Genomic DNA, 15,066 nt, shown 5'->3' with positions numbered 1-15,066 from the left:
AATCAGCAGCCACGTGCAGGGGATGGATGCTCGAGCGTCGAGGTGTGGGTTTGTTAACGTCATATTTGGAGCTTCCAGAAAGGGAGGGGTTTAGTATTTCGTTGACGGTGCGACGTAGGATAATACCCGATAGGTCAGGACTTTAACTATGTCTTTATCGATAGTGGGGCGTTATTCGGGCTTGCAGCGTGGATAGAAGGAAGACCGACCCTGCGATAGAAGAAGGCTTGGCTGGGGTTTGCTTAATCTTATTACAGAGGTTTCGATTGGCCTTTTATCAGTAATTATAGAATCTTCCTGGATAGATTATCCGTGGCCATAGGGGGTGGATAACGTCTTTTTGTTGAGGATATATATATCATCACTAATAGAGACTGTAGGAAGTAGCCATCCCTCCTTCAGATAGATATATATATTCGAGATTTTCCTGGGAAAGAAGAGAAAGAGTAAGAAGAAGAGCAAGAAGCAGCTTTATATAGACGATCCAAAGAGCCAGACAAGTGAAATAGCCTATCTACATTGAATCACCATATTCCCATACGGGCTTGATTCAAGGTATCTAAAGTCACATATCCTACCTAGATAAACTAACTAACCTACAGTCTCCGTGGCTGCTACAAAATGGTGAAAGTGAGGTGTCTAATGAGGTGAAAACGCCATCTGGTGAAGGTGTAAGGGTGAAGAATCAATTATTCATAGAATTCGGGTGGTAGTAGATGACTATGTACGGATCCCGGCTTTACAATGGTGTCTCATAGAATCGAACGAAATAAACTGACTGGGACAGGCGGCGGTAGAGGATTGCTCTCGGGTAGATAAGATGACGGCTAGGAAGAAGGCAACAAAAGGAAAAAGACAAAAAATGGAGCTGCGGGGAATCGAACCCCGGACCTCTCCCATGCTAAGGGAATATTATACCACTAAACCACAGCCCCATTTGATGAAAAATGACTACAACTTATAGTTTATCAAGGAGGCACAAGGCTCCACCACGTCGCGCGGACTGTTCAGCTCAAACGCTAGGAGGTACTCCGCACCTGACCCACGAGAATGTCAAACAATCTACAATCATATCAAGTGGATAATCCAGTCAAAATCCCATTTAGCAAAAACTGTTTGAGTTGCAAAAGTAGAAGAAATATCAATAAGATCACTCATATTCCATTACATTCCGTCCTGCACAGCAGACTCTAGCACTAGTACTATATATTAAGTTGAAGTAAATAAAAACCAGATAAACTTTTGTTCCCGTGCACAGTATTCTCATACCACCCACATCTAGACAATCGCATGTCCCGTCTGCTGCGCGCGACGGCCCGTTCCAATTCCATCCACTCCACCCTCCTGGTCCTTTCCTAGCCACGGCTTCTTCGCCTCACCCATCTCGCCCTCCATGATGAAGTACACAAACAGACCAATGACGATCAGCACGAAGGCAATGGGATACAGGAATTGCACGGAGTAATGGAACACCTGGATACCGATGATCAAGCCCCAGAAGTTCATCGTCAGCAAGGAGATGTTGAAGAACATGGCCGATGACACACGCAGCATAATGGGCGCCAGCGTGTAAAAGATGAACAGCACTATGGTGTAACCCGCAATGTACCCGCCCACCTTGTTGTCCCAGGTGGCGCCGTGGAAGGAGCTCCGGTCGAAGATGGCGCACTGCACGCCGTTGATGAACATACCCCAGAAGCCCATCTGGCCGATGACCTCGTACATGGGCCGCTTGGAAACCATAAACTCTTCGAACAGGTTGCTGAAGGCATAGATGGTGCAGGCCAGGAGGGCAAACAGGTCACCCTTCACTTGATCTTGGGCGGGGTAGTTGGCACCGCGCAGGTAGTCGGAGGCGATGAGCATGCCTAGACCACCGCAGGCGAGGAAGATACCAAGATATTGGGTGATGTGGTAGCGGACGCGCAGGAAGACGAAGGAGATGATGGCGACACAAATGATGGTCCAGAAGCTGAAAAGCTCGGCACTGAGCAGCGAGGTATAGCGGTAGGCGAGCACCATGAAGTAGTTGCCTTCGACATCCAGGAAGGAAAGAATGAAGTACCGCCAGCAGTCGCGATAGAGCATTCGAAACCATTTCTTAAAGCCGTACTTGTAGATGGTAATGCTGGTGTAGACGAGGTTGAGCAGGATGTAGTTCCAGAGGGTCTGGAAGGCGGGGATACTGTTGCCAGCGTTGGAGAGGAGGGAGGAAAAGGTAGAGGAGCTGATATCGGCCAGCGCGATGATTTGACTGTTCTAGATTAGTCTTTGGCCGCTCTTTGAAGTGATTTTTTGACAAGATATGCACTCACCCTAGAATCAAAACCAACCAGAAGTCGCGGGTCTTCATGTAGGCAAACAGCCTGGCCGCGCGACTTTGGGTTGGCTGCTGCTCCTGCTGAGCTTCCTGGTCTTGCGATTGACCGGTCTGCTCCGACGACTCGGTCACAGTATGCACCTGCTCTGTCTTTTCCGTGGAATATTGGGGTTGAGGCTGCACGTCGGCGACAGCCGTGGACTTTTCATTATCGGCAGACATGGCGGGGAAGCTGCAGAATGCGACGAGCGCACGGGAACTCAAAAACAGAAACAGGAAATGCGAAAGAGGGTATCCAATGGAGCTTTTCGCCAGCAAATGTGAACGCAAAGCTCCGAAGTCGTTCACTGCCAGGACCAAGGGGCGCAAAGAAGAAAAAAAAGAGAAAGAAAGCAGAAACGGGACGCTGGGATGAGAGGAGATTTAAAGCAGGCCAACGAGGCCAGACCGCGAGGGCGAAACTAAAAAGCAACTAAAGCAAAAAACTTCAGATTTCCTTATCGCGGAGTGGGCCGCCGCAGCGAATGGCAGGCCGGGTGGGGAGATTTCTATAATGTAAGTAGAATGCAGTAGTGTCTTTCCATGATGACATCTCGGGATGGGAACCACCAGACAATGTTTGGTGGACTTGAGGTCCAGCAGACAGTACTACTACTAGTACTATCCCTGTATGAGATGGTAGTAGTCAGCACTTGTCAAATCATAATTAACTTACAGTATTGCAAAAGGAGAAGTGGAGGGAAATAGCAGTTGTAAAAGAGAAAAAGTGAGGGGAGCTGCAGACGGAAGGCGCCCGAACCCGTCTCGGCGCACGGTCTTCGCTTCTGCCCAGTTCGAGTGGAGAAAAGGCCGCCCGTTTGCATCCAGTCACAACCAACCAATCCGCTTGTTTTCTCCTTCGCTTACCTGTGCCTTGTTTTTATCGTATCCATTGATTGTTTGGTTCAATGTGTCGTTAGGAGGCCATGACAGGAAGTAAGCATAAAGTGATCCGGAAGTACACGTTCGGGGATTGGGTGCTTCTTTCTCTTCGTTGGCGGTGTTCAAATTTCCTCCCCGACCGACCGCTACATAGCAGTCAGTCACACAGAGACACACAGTCGTCCTGTGCTACTCCTCCCTGCCTATTAGCATAGTAAGTATAGTACTAAGGTGTTATGTGTATCGCCACGTGTGGTGGCGTTGCCTTTCATTGGACAATGCCCTATATACAGGCAGGTATATAACATGGATCTATCATCGCTTCATCACTAAGTTTTCCCTACCGTGAATCAGGATACTGCAATACATGACATCACACCTGCAGATAATTTTCGACTTGCCGCCCATGCAAGCACCAGTCAACGCTAGTTCGCAGCCAGGACAGCCACCGCCCATGCCGGCAAACTAAAGGTAAAGGTACCATTGCTCGCCTGCACCGTCGATTCGCTCGGCGTGACCAGCGTCTGGGTGTCAGAGTTGTACGCGTCGGGGTCATTGTCCGCCAGCACCGTCAACTTGCCTGTGCTCGTTCCTGGGATGCTCACGGTAAGGTCTTGCGTGTCCGAGCCGTAGTTGGCCAGCTTCACGTAGTACGAGTCGCCGGCGCTCGACGCAACCCAGTACAACGGTCCAAAGTCGCTGTCAGAGGTCACCTCCTTGATGGTATCACCACGGTTGCGCGAGAACATTTCCTGCACGTAGTAGCTGGTCGAGAGGAAAATGTCATCGGGTGACTGGGTGTATCCGATCAGGTCCGGCTACCACTCGTTAGCTCATCCATGCCGTCGAATACCGCTGCGCAACAGTGACTTACCGTCCACTGAGTCGAGTTCACCAGCTGGAGCAATGGCGCATACGCCGCCATCTTGACCACATCGCTGTTCCTCTCGAACCCGATCATGAAAACAGCCTCGGAAACCGACCCCTTCATGTTGGGCCAGTCGATCTCCCAGCGCGAATACTCGCCGATGAAGTATGGCACAGAGCGGTCCAGGTTGTCGAAATAGTTGAACTGGCCCACCAGTCCATCGGGCGTGCTGTAGTCGTGGTAGTCGACCCAGCTACCCTCGGGCATCGACTCGGGCAAGCAATCCGCCTCGCTGGTGCTGGCAATAAGGATGAGATCCGGGTAAGCCGCATGGATCGCATCATAGAAGGCAGTAAACCGTTCGGCGTAGGACTCGCATCCGCCTCCCAGCATATCTTCATTGCCAATCTCGACCATGGTAAGGTTCCACGGCTCCTCTTGTCCATTGGCAGCGCGCCATGCTCCGTAGGTCGTGCTTGTATCACCCAAGATGTACTACCGTAGGGTTAACCTCAGCTACCAATGGGATTTGTTGCTCAACATACTTCAAGTTCGTTTAGAACATCATCGATATAAGGGGTCAGTGCGTCGCCTGTGATTGGGGTGTTGCCACCCGACTCCAGAGCGAACCCATCCCAGACACCGAGCACCGGCACGAGTCCCAAATCCTCACACCAGTAAAAGTATTCATGGAGGCCTACAAGCGTTAGTACCGTAGTTAGGTAGTTGCATATATTTGTACTTACCAAGGCCATCGGTGTTATAGTAAGTCCAAGTGCCTATTTACCGTCAGGAATGAATGTTTCGCTCCTGATGTTAAGACATACCTTCACGGCCGGGACGATCCCAGAGATCGCCGATTGTCTCGTTCCACTTCCAGCGGTTTTCTGCGCTGTTTCCCTCACTGTCTCTGGTGAGCGCCGCTATCCTTGCTAGATGAGCTGGGACTTACAGGTTGTTGCCGCCGGGAAACCTCAGGAAAGATCCTTTCATATCAGCCAACACATTGGCCAGCTGGGGCTTCAGGCCATTTTCCCTACACAATCAGCCCCTATGTCACTCTTCAGGATATAGACATGCAAACCTTGAGTTATAAGTCTCGCCAAAAAGCGTCAGGTATCCGAAGTTCAAAGACGAACCAGCAGCCACGCTTCCATCCACTGTGAGCTCGTACAAGACGTTGCCATCTGGAGCCTTGGTGGTGGGGAACTTGACGGAGGCTTGGGTGAAGTTGTCTGCTGTGGACGTATGGGTGATAGTGGCAGAGCCGTACTCCGTGCCGGTATAGTTTCCAACCAGTCGGACGGTGATGTCGCCCGAGTAATCTCCCTTTATCCAGAAGGAACTCTGGAATTCGCTGCCGTCGACTGGGATGCCCCAATATCCCTCATTGGTGAGACCCACCGCACCGGTAGCATCATCCGCAACATCCAGCTTTATAGTGCTGGGAATGGCAGAAGTCAATGGACTGTCACCATCAATCGCGATGGTAGCATCACCGACAGCCGCCCAAGCAGTCAGGTTGGGTGTCGTTCCCTGAAGGCCAGGGTTCTGCAGCAATTGCCCGTAAATTCCTCCGTCTCCTGAGTGATTGATATCCTAAACCATCGTTAGAGAATGAATTATCAATGGACCCCGTTTCTGCGGCCTACCTCAAACATGAATCCATACAGGATGGGGCTGGATGAGTTGCCACCCTGGGTGGAGACCTTCAAGGAAACTCCATGTGCATGTTGAACGAGGCAAAGCAGTAAAGAAAGAGCGCTGACGCCCGAAAGAGCTGAGAAAGCCACCATGTTGCCGGCTGTCTGGAGGAAGCTGAGCCTGGTGTCATTGTTGCGAACGGAGGATACGAGGCCTTTTAAGATCGGACTTCATGAAATTAACCGGGGGCAGTAAACAACCAAGGCAGCAGCGGATGCGGTGGGGTCATTACAACGAAGTCGAAGACAATCAACCGAGAAGCCAAGAAATCGAGGAAGAGGGACGATGCCAGTGGAAGAGTGGAACAGTGGAGGAGAGTGGAGGTGGAATGTGGAATGTGGAATGTGGAGGAGAAGACAGAAGGAGGAGGAAAAGCGTGACTGCACGGGGCATGCACTACCCTGCCACGATGTCTTGGAACCTCTCTCCTCCGCGTTCTCCGAGTCCCTCCAGTTGCTCACTCCACCATCTGTGCCATCTTTTTTAGCCGCACCCACGCTGAGATCCAAGTAGACAGTGAGTCTGTGTCGTACCGAAATAATCCCGACGGCTAACCCCAGAATTCCCCGGCTCTCCAATTTTAGGTCCCTTAACCGATCGTACGACATGCCGATCCACCCATTCTTCAGTTCTACAGAAAGTTTGGCGCATCAAAGCTCGGTTCATAGTCCCCGTTAGCAAAGGTTGATGTCTCAGACATGTCGCCTCAACTTCGTCGCAATGTCCAAACAACTGACAAGTTTTGTGCCTGCGCTTTACCAGTGCGGAGTCGATAGTGATACCGAACTCATATCTATGGAAGATATTGTGAGATAAAATTCAGTTTTCTCAACAGATGGCCAATCCATTGTCTTGAACCCTCAGGGTATGTGCTGGACTATCGGGCTAGTCAGCCGCCTAGCCTTTGCAGATCCACCCAAGCGAAACTCTGACGTCGGCCGTGCACTTTCCCCCTCATCGTTACTCCGCATTTTGATGTGGTGGATGTTCTCCGAGCAAGGGAAAACCCCGGCGGGACCCCTGAGAAAATCCTCCGATACTGGAGTAGACCTTGAGTTCCTGATCCAGCCACAGCCGTCCCTTGGTTCTTCCCGGCTTTTCTCTCTCCGGGATGTCACTGCCACCTTCGTCATAGTTAGACTGTTAGAGTTTGCCCCTGTTTCTCTTTTTACTCTAATCATTGATTCCAACCCATCCTAGTTCTGCTCTTCTCATCCTTTGATGACCGATGCGCCTACCGCGCTATGCGAGACATTATAAACTTAGACCTCAGTTATAATCGTTCATGCCAGTTATGGCGATCGGGTGCAATTTTCCATGACGCCTCACTGCAGGCACACCGGCTTAGTTTACTTCCGACACACCCCACTGGTCTCAGTAAGCTCCGATTTTCATACTTTAGTTAAGAATATAGCTGTATGCTTTGGTATTGCGGTACCCCGAAAATTGGGAAGAGTCGACGGTCACGCTGATCTCTCACTTTGCAGGCGTACGAAGTTTACCCGTCTTACTAGATGGTTGGCGCTGAGCTCCCTTTATGCGTGCTAACTTCGATCAATCCAGTCTTAAGATTTAGGACATCTTTGAATGTTTATATCGGTGTATTAGATATATTGATGGAGTCATATCCGAAGAAAACAGATGCTAGAGACGTGATGTTCGATTCCACAAATTTGCAGATACATATTGGCCTTCGGCGTTCTACTACATGCTCCATATGAAAAATCTTACAAGTGTGCTCTGGCTCATTTCTTTGAGCAACATTGTGTCTCTTACACAGATGCTGAGGGTGATCCTGATCATATTGGTAAGAGAGAGCTCGTCTTAGCTTCACCATAGGCAGTTCGCCCTGGCTACTAGACTCCAGCACCACGGTGAGGTGCGAGCTCATCGCTGGAGGCCTGGCCGAAATCGACCAGGCACCCGGCATCTACATGAGACCTGATAGCCTCGATACAGGCCTCATGCTCCGCTCGGGATTTTGTAGGTCATCAAGGAGGCCCTTGAATGCGAGGACACCTGACCCCAATTGGCCAGGCTCCCTTACTGCGCCCGAGTCTCGCATATACTCTATAGGCCAGGCGCCGTGCCCAACATGAGCCCTGATCAATGCGATAGAGGACTCATGCTCTGCTAGGGATTTTTAGCAGAGACACAAGATAGCTGGATGTCCATGTACCAGCACCCACTGACCACCTGATCGAAAAAGGACACAGGCCTCAGTCTCTGCCAGGGATTTTCAGCAGGGAAAATCGCTGGGCACCTGACCGGAATCGACCAGACACCCGCACCCACCAGTAACCTAATCGAGTCGATACAAGCACTGGTTGTCCACTCGAGACCTGGTCGGGTCAATACAGGCCTCAATCTCTGCTCGGGATTTTGTGCAGCGGAGTTATCTGAGCAGGGAAGCTGGTCGGAATCGACCAGAAGCCGGTCTCATTTGCTGCTAGGGACTTTTTAGCAGTATATATAAGCTGAACCTGATTGAATTTGACCTGATCGCATTTGACCTGGCACCAGCACCCAATGGTGGCCTGATCGAGAACGACCAGGTACCACATCTTGAAACTGCTAGGGGCTTTTTAGCAGTATATCCGAAAGCTGAGCCTGATCAAGGTTGACCTAGGCACCAGCACCCATTGGTAACCTGATCGAGATCGACCAGGCACCACTTCTCGGCCTGTTCGAGTTCGACACAGGCCAAGGGTAAAATCAAGGTTTCAGCAAGGTGACATCCATCGCCGGATCCTGATCGAGTCGACCAGGCATCGCATCCACTAAGCCCTTGTCGATCGACAGGGCCGGGTTTCCGCGGGCAAGTTCAACATCCTCGAGGAGCCTTTCGACTTCTCGCTTGCTGCTGTCGTTCCTCCTCCTGGCGGGCTCGCCAGGCCCGCGCCGGCGAGGGCGAGAACGTCTTCATGGTGGTCAGCTTTTTGGCCTCTCCGGTTGCTAGCCAAGGAATATTGTTCGTCTCGGCTGCCACGGTCAGAGGGCCGGCGGACCCCAGACGTCGCCAGACTCGGGCACCACCATCACGACGGTTCCGACGAAGTGAAGAAACCGAAATGCTGGGGAGGTTGACAGAAGGGAGGGAGGTGGGGGTGGAGAGAGGGAGAGGAAACACAAGGAGAAGAGGATGTTAAAACGAGATTGTCGACGTGTGAAAAGATAAAACCTGAACTAATCCTGTTGGCAGAGCCGTTTGAGATGGAAGCAGGTTGTGGTGAGAAGAAGAAGAGGAGGAAAGGAGAGAAAGAAGAGGCAGAAAAGTAAAAGGAAACACGAGAAGCGAAGAGCTTGCAAGTGAATCAAACAAACCGAATTAAATTTCTCCCACAACACAAGAAGGGCTGTACCACTGCGAGTATTCACTGAGCCTCGCATCCCCAGTCATCTACATCCCACATCTCATCATCAAGATCATGAGACTCATTCTTGTGTATACTCTCTCATATTGTCATAATGACGGCCCTCGTCCTTCCTGGACAGTAAATTGACTGGGAACTCCGAGCTAGAAGAGAAAGAGTCGCAAAGCAGACACTCCGGATGAACGTGAAGATATATTCGGCATCGCAAGTCAGCCTCCGACAATATCTCCTCTTTCGGACCCTCGTTCCCCCCATTGTACTGCCAAACCAGCTGAATGTCCAGAACCTTGGGATTTCGCATCATATGATGCAGGCCATTCAGTGGCTAAATTCCCTTTCCTTCAATGAATACATCGCATGTTTCTCCAACAGGCAGGCGCAGACGACTGGGTGGGTTTGGGGTGGCACAGACCGCCTGTTTAGGGTTATGGCCATGCAACAGCAAGAAGCTATTCGTAACCTCACTATTAACGGTATCAATTGCGGTGTATCTGAGTCGACAGTCAATACTGCTTTTCTATCTTTCTTGAATGCCATCTCAGACTTGGGCCCGCAGCCTGCTTAACGCCTATGGACGCTCACACGCAAGAAGCTTGTGGCGGACTTCAGCACACCGCAGCGCGAAAGAAAATTTGTGTCCTACACAGATGGGCAGCTGGAAAATGCTGTCACCGGCCGGGTTCTCGCACTCGTCGAATGCAAAGGTCCTGGGGGGACAATCACTCGCCGAAAGTGGATATGCAAGAAGTCGCGGAAGTGATTGCCTGGATAAAAAGCTTTCCTACGGCAGCGGGGACTGCTGATTCACGAGTACTCTTGTCCAAGGATGGTACCGAGCTCTACATTAGTATCTTTACTTACGATGATGGATGGTTGAGGTATCTGCAGGGGGGGGGCGCGGGCTGTCTCTCCAGAGCTGGGTTCGCGAACATGCGCCGTTTTGGCCCCTGGGACATATGCCGGCCAAACGACATGAGGAACTATGCCCTGATTGTTATTGCACTTTTATTGATTTAACATAATCATTTCTAGAGACCCTCCAATGCAACAAAGGGAAAGTTACTGCAGATAAGATCTCACTTCTTTATCACTTTATTTTTTTTTTCTCCCACAAATAACCAGCCATTCTAAATAAAAGGAGGAAGACAGAGTAATTGTAGATGGAATGTAAAAGTATCATTTCTCTTTCGCTGTATCCTACTCAGTGCCTTTCAACCCAACCTCTAGTGAAGATAGTATTGGACCATCGAAGAGCAAAAGACCCAAAAACATTTCATTCGTTACACCAGATGTAGGTTGGGTCTTCTCGATGTGAGAGGGTATCGGATTATCTTTTTTTCAAGTCTACGCTGTTGTCTGCGCGTGATTTCCCCTACGAGCTTGTGTTGTGCATTGTGGATCAGTTTCAAAGTCGAAGAAGAAGATTCCGATAGAAGATTTATTACTGTCACCGCATATAATATGCTCGCCAATCCGCACAAGTGCTCCTGAATGAGTACTGTCCCAAAATCAGCCGGACGACGCCGCCCCAATCTTTCTATTGTATATGACCAGCTACTACTGCGCAATGACCAAAGCAACGTAGCACAATGCATTGAATTAGTCCATAATAAGGAGATTCAAATTCAAAATGCCCTTAAGAACAATCTGTCAGGCTCCCGCCACAGGACGCGCAAACAGCCAAGACATGAATAGATCGAGCGGAGCATCCTGCTCTCTCTCGAAGCTATAAAGCTTCGACACGTGAATGATCAGAGCATGTGTATACATGGAGGCACAAAGCAGTCGTGCATGCTGTGGCCCCACAAATGAAACAAGTAGAACTGGAAACTTCTGTTCATCTGGGAAGGCTGGACTCTTCTGGGAAAGATCTTCAAGCTCTTGCTTATTCATATCAGATAGATCTTCTATCATCTCTTCACTTTCCACTTTAAACTCCTTGACGCGACTACGCATGATTGAGAGGATTGTAACGAGCTCACCACCCAAGATTGAACCATCTCTGGCATTCATTGGCTGGTAAGCCACTGCAGCAATATGGGGAAGTGGTGGAGTATCGCGAATCTGAGGCTCAAGGAAAAGACGGATGCCCCAGCAGCGTCCTGTAGATGGACACGGTCCAATTTGTGTAGCGTAACTCATGAAAGGATTCGGTGGCCTAAAGATTAGCATGCTTTAATGACTGAACCAGTGATCCAGCTGGAATATATGGTACTCACGTCATTTTGCGTACTTCGCAGAAATCCATCAGTGATGAGTACGGACGGTGGAAGACTCGATTGGCAGTGGCATATTTGGTAAAAAAAAGAGCAGCCTCATAGGAACAGTTCTCTTCGTCGGTCACCAACCACCCTTTTTTCCGAGCCTTGTCTCTGTCGGCCAGTGGGATGTACTCGGGGAATGGAAGATGAGAGGTAGTGGGGTGGGCTTGTAGAAACGACTGAGACCGCGGGACGAACGGTAGAGATGACGGGTATTCAGAGCTTGAATCAAGATCCCAAGAAAATACAGATATGTTATGCTCTTGCAGAAACAGCGGCATGACGTCCCCTTGTGAGCCAGGCGAATTAGAGACGAAAGGTGTACTATGCTCTCCTCCGACCACTTCAAGGTACAACGACCTCAATATCTTCCGAGCTTTACTCTCCGTCATCGTAGATGATAGTCAGGGAAAGAGGTCTAGGCCAGATTGAGGAAATTAGGTAGCCGATTAGTTCCGTGGATGACAGTAGAGTGTTTTGGGAGAGGGGAAACAGGGAGGGGGGGGGTGGCGGTTAGAGTAAAAGGAACAGAACGCAAGCCTGGCCACACTCATGTGACAGGGGTATTCACTGACAAACCTCACCAATTCTGACCTCAACTTGAGTGAGTTTCATAAGTAACAGATAGCTCATGCTGTGGATTGGTGTCTTTCTAGTATTATGACGATAACAGTATCTTGAATCCACTGCATCGTGACAATCGCTGCGCGGCTAGGGTTGCCACTATATATATCCGGCAACCATACCAGCAGGTTCTGATAGTACTAGTCACGTACGAGATACTCGGGTGATTACAGAGACACCTAGATCATGAATACGGGATGTAGATACACTCTAGGTTCTAGTCATATTATATGAACGCAAGCGACAACGTACATTGTAGATGGGTGGTGGTATGCTGCCTCGTTGAGCGTGATAGCCCGAGTCATTTGAGTAATTTGCCAAGAACATAAAGCAAAATAAAGCTCCAGCAAATAAGAAGTCCTCGATGGTCTAACGGTCATGATTTCCGCTTGTCAATCCCTTTCCGGAACAAGCGCGGGAGACCTGGGTTCGACTCCCAGTCGGGGAGATTTCTTTTTGCATATTTTCCATACCTACTACTACTTACTACTTACTACATACACTATATACTCTTTGTTGGCGTGATATGACCGCAACACAGGCAATTTATTTGTCAATTCAGTTTTTCCATTCGCACTTCCTCTAGCTCATCCAGTATCAATACTATAAAAGAAAGTCTCGACCAGCTGGCACATTTTCAGCTTAATTCGTGTTTTTTGATCATGATCCGCGTCCCATGCATTCTACGCAGACGGCTTTTTAGAACATGGCTGACATAGACCTGCATTTTGGTAATTACTCTCTGACGCAATAGCAAGCTTATGGGCCTTGATCAAAGGTGCCACTGGATGAGCTATTCTGAAAGCGCGGGTGACGAAGTAGGGGACGCTATGCTTCGCTGATCAGAAGCGCATCGCTCACCTATCATGCTCTGATCATCAATCGCTGCTAATACTCTGCCATTTTGTGTGACAACTAAAAGCCGGGCTTTTAAGGAACCATTTGAGTCGCATCCCATAACTGAAACGATGCAGGTACTCATTACCCTAACCAGTCTGAATCACTACTCTGCACGTCTTTGCTATTATATTGGCATCGCTAAATCCACCAAAAAAGATCAATAAAGCAGCAGAATTACCAAGTCCCGCTAAAGAATGAAGCGACTGATCGACGCAGAATCAAAACAGTGATTACGCCTGGAGCATCCGCCGAGCTTCCTCCATGTCTTCCTCCGAAGGCATATTGACAATCATGAGATAAATAATGTTCTGCCATCATGTTAGTATCTGCCAGCCATCGGAAAGGGTATCATACACACCTCTTTCAGAAGCTTCTTGATTCCTCCAATGGGACTTCCTAGAGGACCTGTCTGGCGGAGGTCTCTGATTCCACGTCCACGACCAGGAACGCTTTGGCCGCCATACGAAGTATGAGTCGGTGAATGCTGATAACTCTCTTCGCGGTGCATCTCATCCTGCCCTTGTGGATCTTCCATCGGTAATCGTCCAAGCCTAGCTGCACGAATACCAGCCGCCAGCCCTCCAAGGGACAAAGGTGGCGATTCAATTGACTGCCTGCGGAGACCTCTTCTTCTATCGGTTCCATTTCCGCCACTTCGAAGTTGCACCAATCTCTCACCAGTCATATGTCCACCCGTAAGTAGACCGACCAAGGAGCCGCTGCTGGCAGGGTGGCTAGGGTCGGCATAACGTGATGTGAACGTTGGCTTATGACCCTGGCTCAAAGCACTATCGGGGTTCTTCATCATCTAAAACCCCCAGGTCAGTTCCACTACCCACTAGTATATGGTCCCGATGACATACAAATTTGGCCTGTGACCTCCGGTCCCAGTAATCTGAGACGAACTCCTTTCTTCGCTTCGTACCCTTCAGTTTAGACTGATTGTCTCCTCGATGTTCTGCTAACTCATCCAGGTCGGGAAAGATAAGAGGGGCACACTCCGAGAAGGGCAAAGTGCCGTGCGTCTTAGCATCCGACGACTTGAGTCTATGCCGAACCTTGTTCATCAATCCTGCTCCACCATGCTCGATGGCTGCGGATATCGTGGAGTTCATATCGAAGGTAGCGTAAGGCGAGTCGGACCCGGGCTTCCATGTCATAACCAAACAGAATAGACCACGAGGGCGGAAGAACTCATCATTGATCTTGTCAAAGAATTTGTTCGTCCTATATACTATGCATCAGCATCACCTAAAACAGCACCACACCCTACCACACAAGCCTTACCTTCTCCTACCATCAACAGCCATAGCCACATCAGTCGCCAACTGTATCAAAATCGAAACAGCTATCGAAATAGGCTCAGGAATGAACATAGTCCCAATAGAAGCCAAATTAATAGCTTGCAACCACGGAGTCGCCTGGCATGCTCGGTTCGACGTCTCCAAAAAACCAAGAAACATAGTCTTGTCGATACCAAAGTCCTCCATAACAGGAGCATAGGCTCGAATGAAGCCTCGCTTGCGAGACTTCGGCCTTCGCTGAGGCAGCACCACAGGACAAGACAGTCTGGGCAAATCCGACGCGGGGGCGTACGGAGGTGGAGCGGGATAATTCTGAAGAAACGAAACTGCTAAACCTTCGATATCACCACCAGCAGGCTCTGAGTCGGCACGGTGCTCATCCCCAGCTAATTCATCTTGCGCCTCGTCAAGAACCCATTCCTCCTCGTGCTGCTCGTTGATGAGATGCTCGACTTCGACGGCATCCTCTGTAGTCGCTTCTCTGACAGTATTATCTGTGTCCGATGCATTCGCCTTTTTCTCTTCTCTACTTGCTTTATAGGCCGATATGCTCTCCGAGGCTAGACCGATGCCGGATGCGATACCCTTGACGAGGTTGGCTCTGAGAGCCATAACTTTTGGGGAAGCGTTGTCGCTGACGGTGTCTAGGAACAATGCCACGAGGTTGTGGGGCGTGTGAGACGTGGAAAATAAGTGAAATATGGGGTGAGACAAGCGCCCATCCGGACAAAGAACTCTTATAGTATTCTCTACGACTATACATTTAAGCTGATGTTTCGGCCATATCCGA

General features: G+C 49.7%; 7 protein-coding genes and 2 non-coding genes across 9 annotated transcripts; 3 read left to right on the top strand and 6 right to left on the bottom strand.

Annotated features, from left to right (window-relative positions):
* Positions 1–863: 863 nt before the first annotated feature.
* Positions 864–935, bottom strand: BO85DRAFT_t34. Its single transcript has one exon. It is a non-coding gene; the product is annotated as a tRNA-Ala (tRNA).
* Positions 936–1,236: 301 nt separating this feature from the next.
* On the bottom strand, positions 1,237–2,722 carry BO85DRAFT_137256 (DUF914 domain membrane protein). Its single transcript, XM_025654045.1, has 2 exons — positions 2,316–2,722; positions 1,237–2,254 (listed from the first exon to the last, which is right to left on the bottom strand). The coding sequence occupies exons 1-2, from the start codon at positions 2,540–2,542 to the stop codon at positions 1,279–1,281; spliced, it is 1,203 nt and encodes a 400-aa protein (XP_025520405.1). The 5' UTR covers positions 2,543–2,722; the 3' UTR covers positions 1,237–1,278.
* Positions 2,723–3,474: 752 nt separating this feature from the next.
* BO85DRAFT_413768 (Arabinosidase A) lies at positions 3,475–5,905 on the bottom strand (the record flags this gene model as incomplete). Its single annotated transcript, XM_025657620.1, has 8 exons — positions 3,475–4,059; positions 4,116–4,604; positions 4,655–4,806; positions 4,856–4,888; positions 4,937–5,013; positions 5,062–5,145; positions 5,194–5,708; positions 5,762–5,905. The coding sequence occupies 8 exons, from the start codon at positions 5,903–5,905 to the stop codon at positions 3,667–3,669; spliced, it is 1,887 nt and encodes a 628-aa protein (XP_025520404.1). The 3' UTR covers positions 3,475–3,666.
* Positions 5,906–7,117: 1,212 nt separating this feature from the next.
* BO85DRAFT_137220 (uncharacterized protein) lies at positions 7,118–7,959 on the bottom strand. The gene is made up of 2 exons (XM_025654044.1): positions 7,373–7,959; positions 7,118–7,190 (listed from the first exon to the last, which is right to left on the bottom strand). The coding sequence occupies exon 1, from the start codon at positions 7,741–7,743 to the stop codon at positions 7,405–7,407; it is 339 nt and encodes a 112-aa protein (XP_025520403.1). The 5' UTR covers positions 7,744–7,959; the 3' UTR covers positions 7,118–7,190; positions 7,373–7,404.
* A 1,022-nt stretch (positions 7,960–8,981) lies between these two features.
* Positions 8,982–10,075, top strand: BO85DRAFT_502359 (uncharacterized protein). The gene has a single exon (XM_025664191.1). The coding sequence runs from the start codon at positions 9,366–9,368 to the stop codon at positions 9,750–9,752; it is 387 nt and encodes a 128-aa protein (XP_025520402.1). The 5' UTR covers positions 8,982–9,365; the 3' UTR covers positions 9,753–10,075.
* BO85DRAFT_445897 (uncharacterized protein) lies at positions 9,910–10,248 on the top strand (the record flags this gene model as incomplete). The annotated part of the gene is made up of 1 exon (XM_025659376.1): positions 9,910–10,248. A coding segment is annotated over exon 1 (274 nt), but the record flags the coding sequence as incomplete, so codon positions are not given.
* A 589-nt stretch (positions 10,249–10,837) lies between these two features.
* Positions 10,838–11,840, bottom strand: BO85DRAFT_474943 (uncharacterized protein; the record flags this gene model as incomplete). Its single annotated transcript, XM_025662687.1, has 2 exons — positions 10,838–11,345; positions 11,407–11,840. 2 exons carry the CDS (start codon positions 11,838–11,840, stop codon positions 10,838–10,840), a joined length of 942 nt encoding a protein of 313 aa, XP_025520400.1.
* A 590-nt stretch (positions 11,841–12,430) lies between these two features.
* BO85DRAFT_t40 lies at positions 12,431–12,520 on the top strand. Its single transcript has one exon. It is a non-coding gene; the product is annotated as a tRNA-Asp (tRNA).
* A 682-nt stretch (positions 12,521–13,202) lies between these two features.
* BO85DRAFT_466176 (uncharacterized protein) lies at positions 13,203–14,888 on the bottom strand (the record flags this gene model as incomplete). The annotated part of the gene is made up of 4 exons (XM_025662116.1): positions 13,203–13,280; positions 13,331–13,780; positions 13,836–14,199; positions 14,260–14,888. 4 exons carry the CDS (start codon positions 14,886–14,888, stop codon positions 13,203–13,205), a joined length of 1,521 nt encoding a protein of 506 aa, XP_025520399.1.
* Positions 14,889–15,066: the final 178 nt, after the last annotated feature.

The sequence above is a fragment of the Aspergillus piperis genome (assembly GCF_003184755.1).
Source record: "Aspergillus piperis CBS 112811 unplaced genomic scaffold BO85scaffold_2, whole genome shotgun sequence".
NCBI classification, from domain to species: Eukaryota; Fungi; Ascomycota; class Eurotiomycetes; order Eurotiales; family Aspergillaceae; genus Aspergillus; species Aspergillus piperis.
This window is presented reverse-complemented; position numbering and strand designations above follow the sequence as displayed.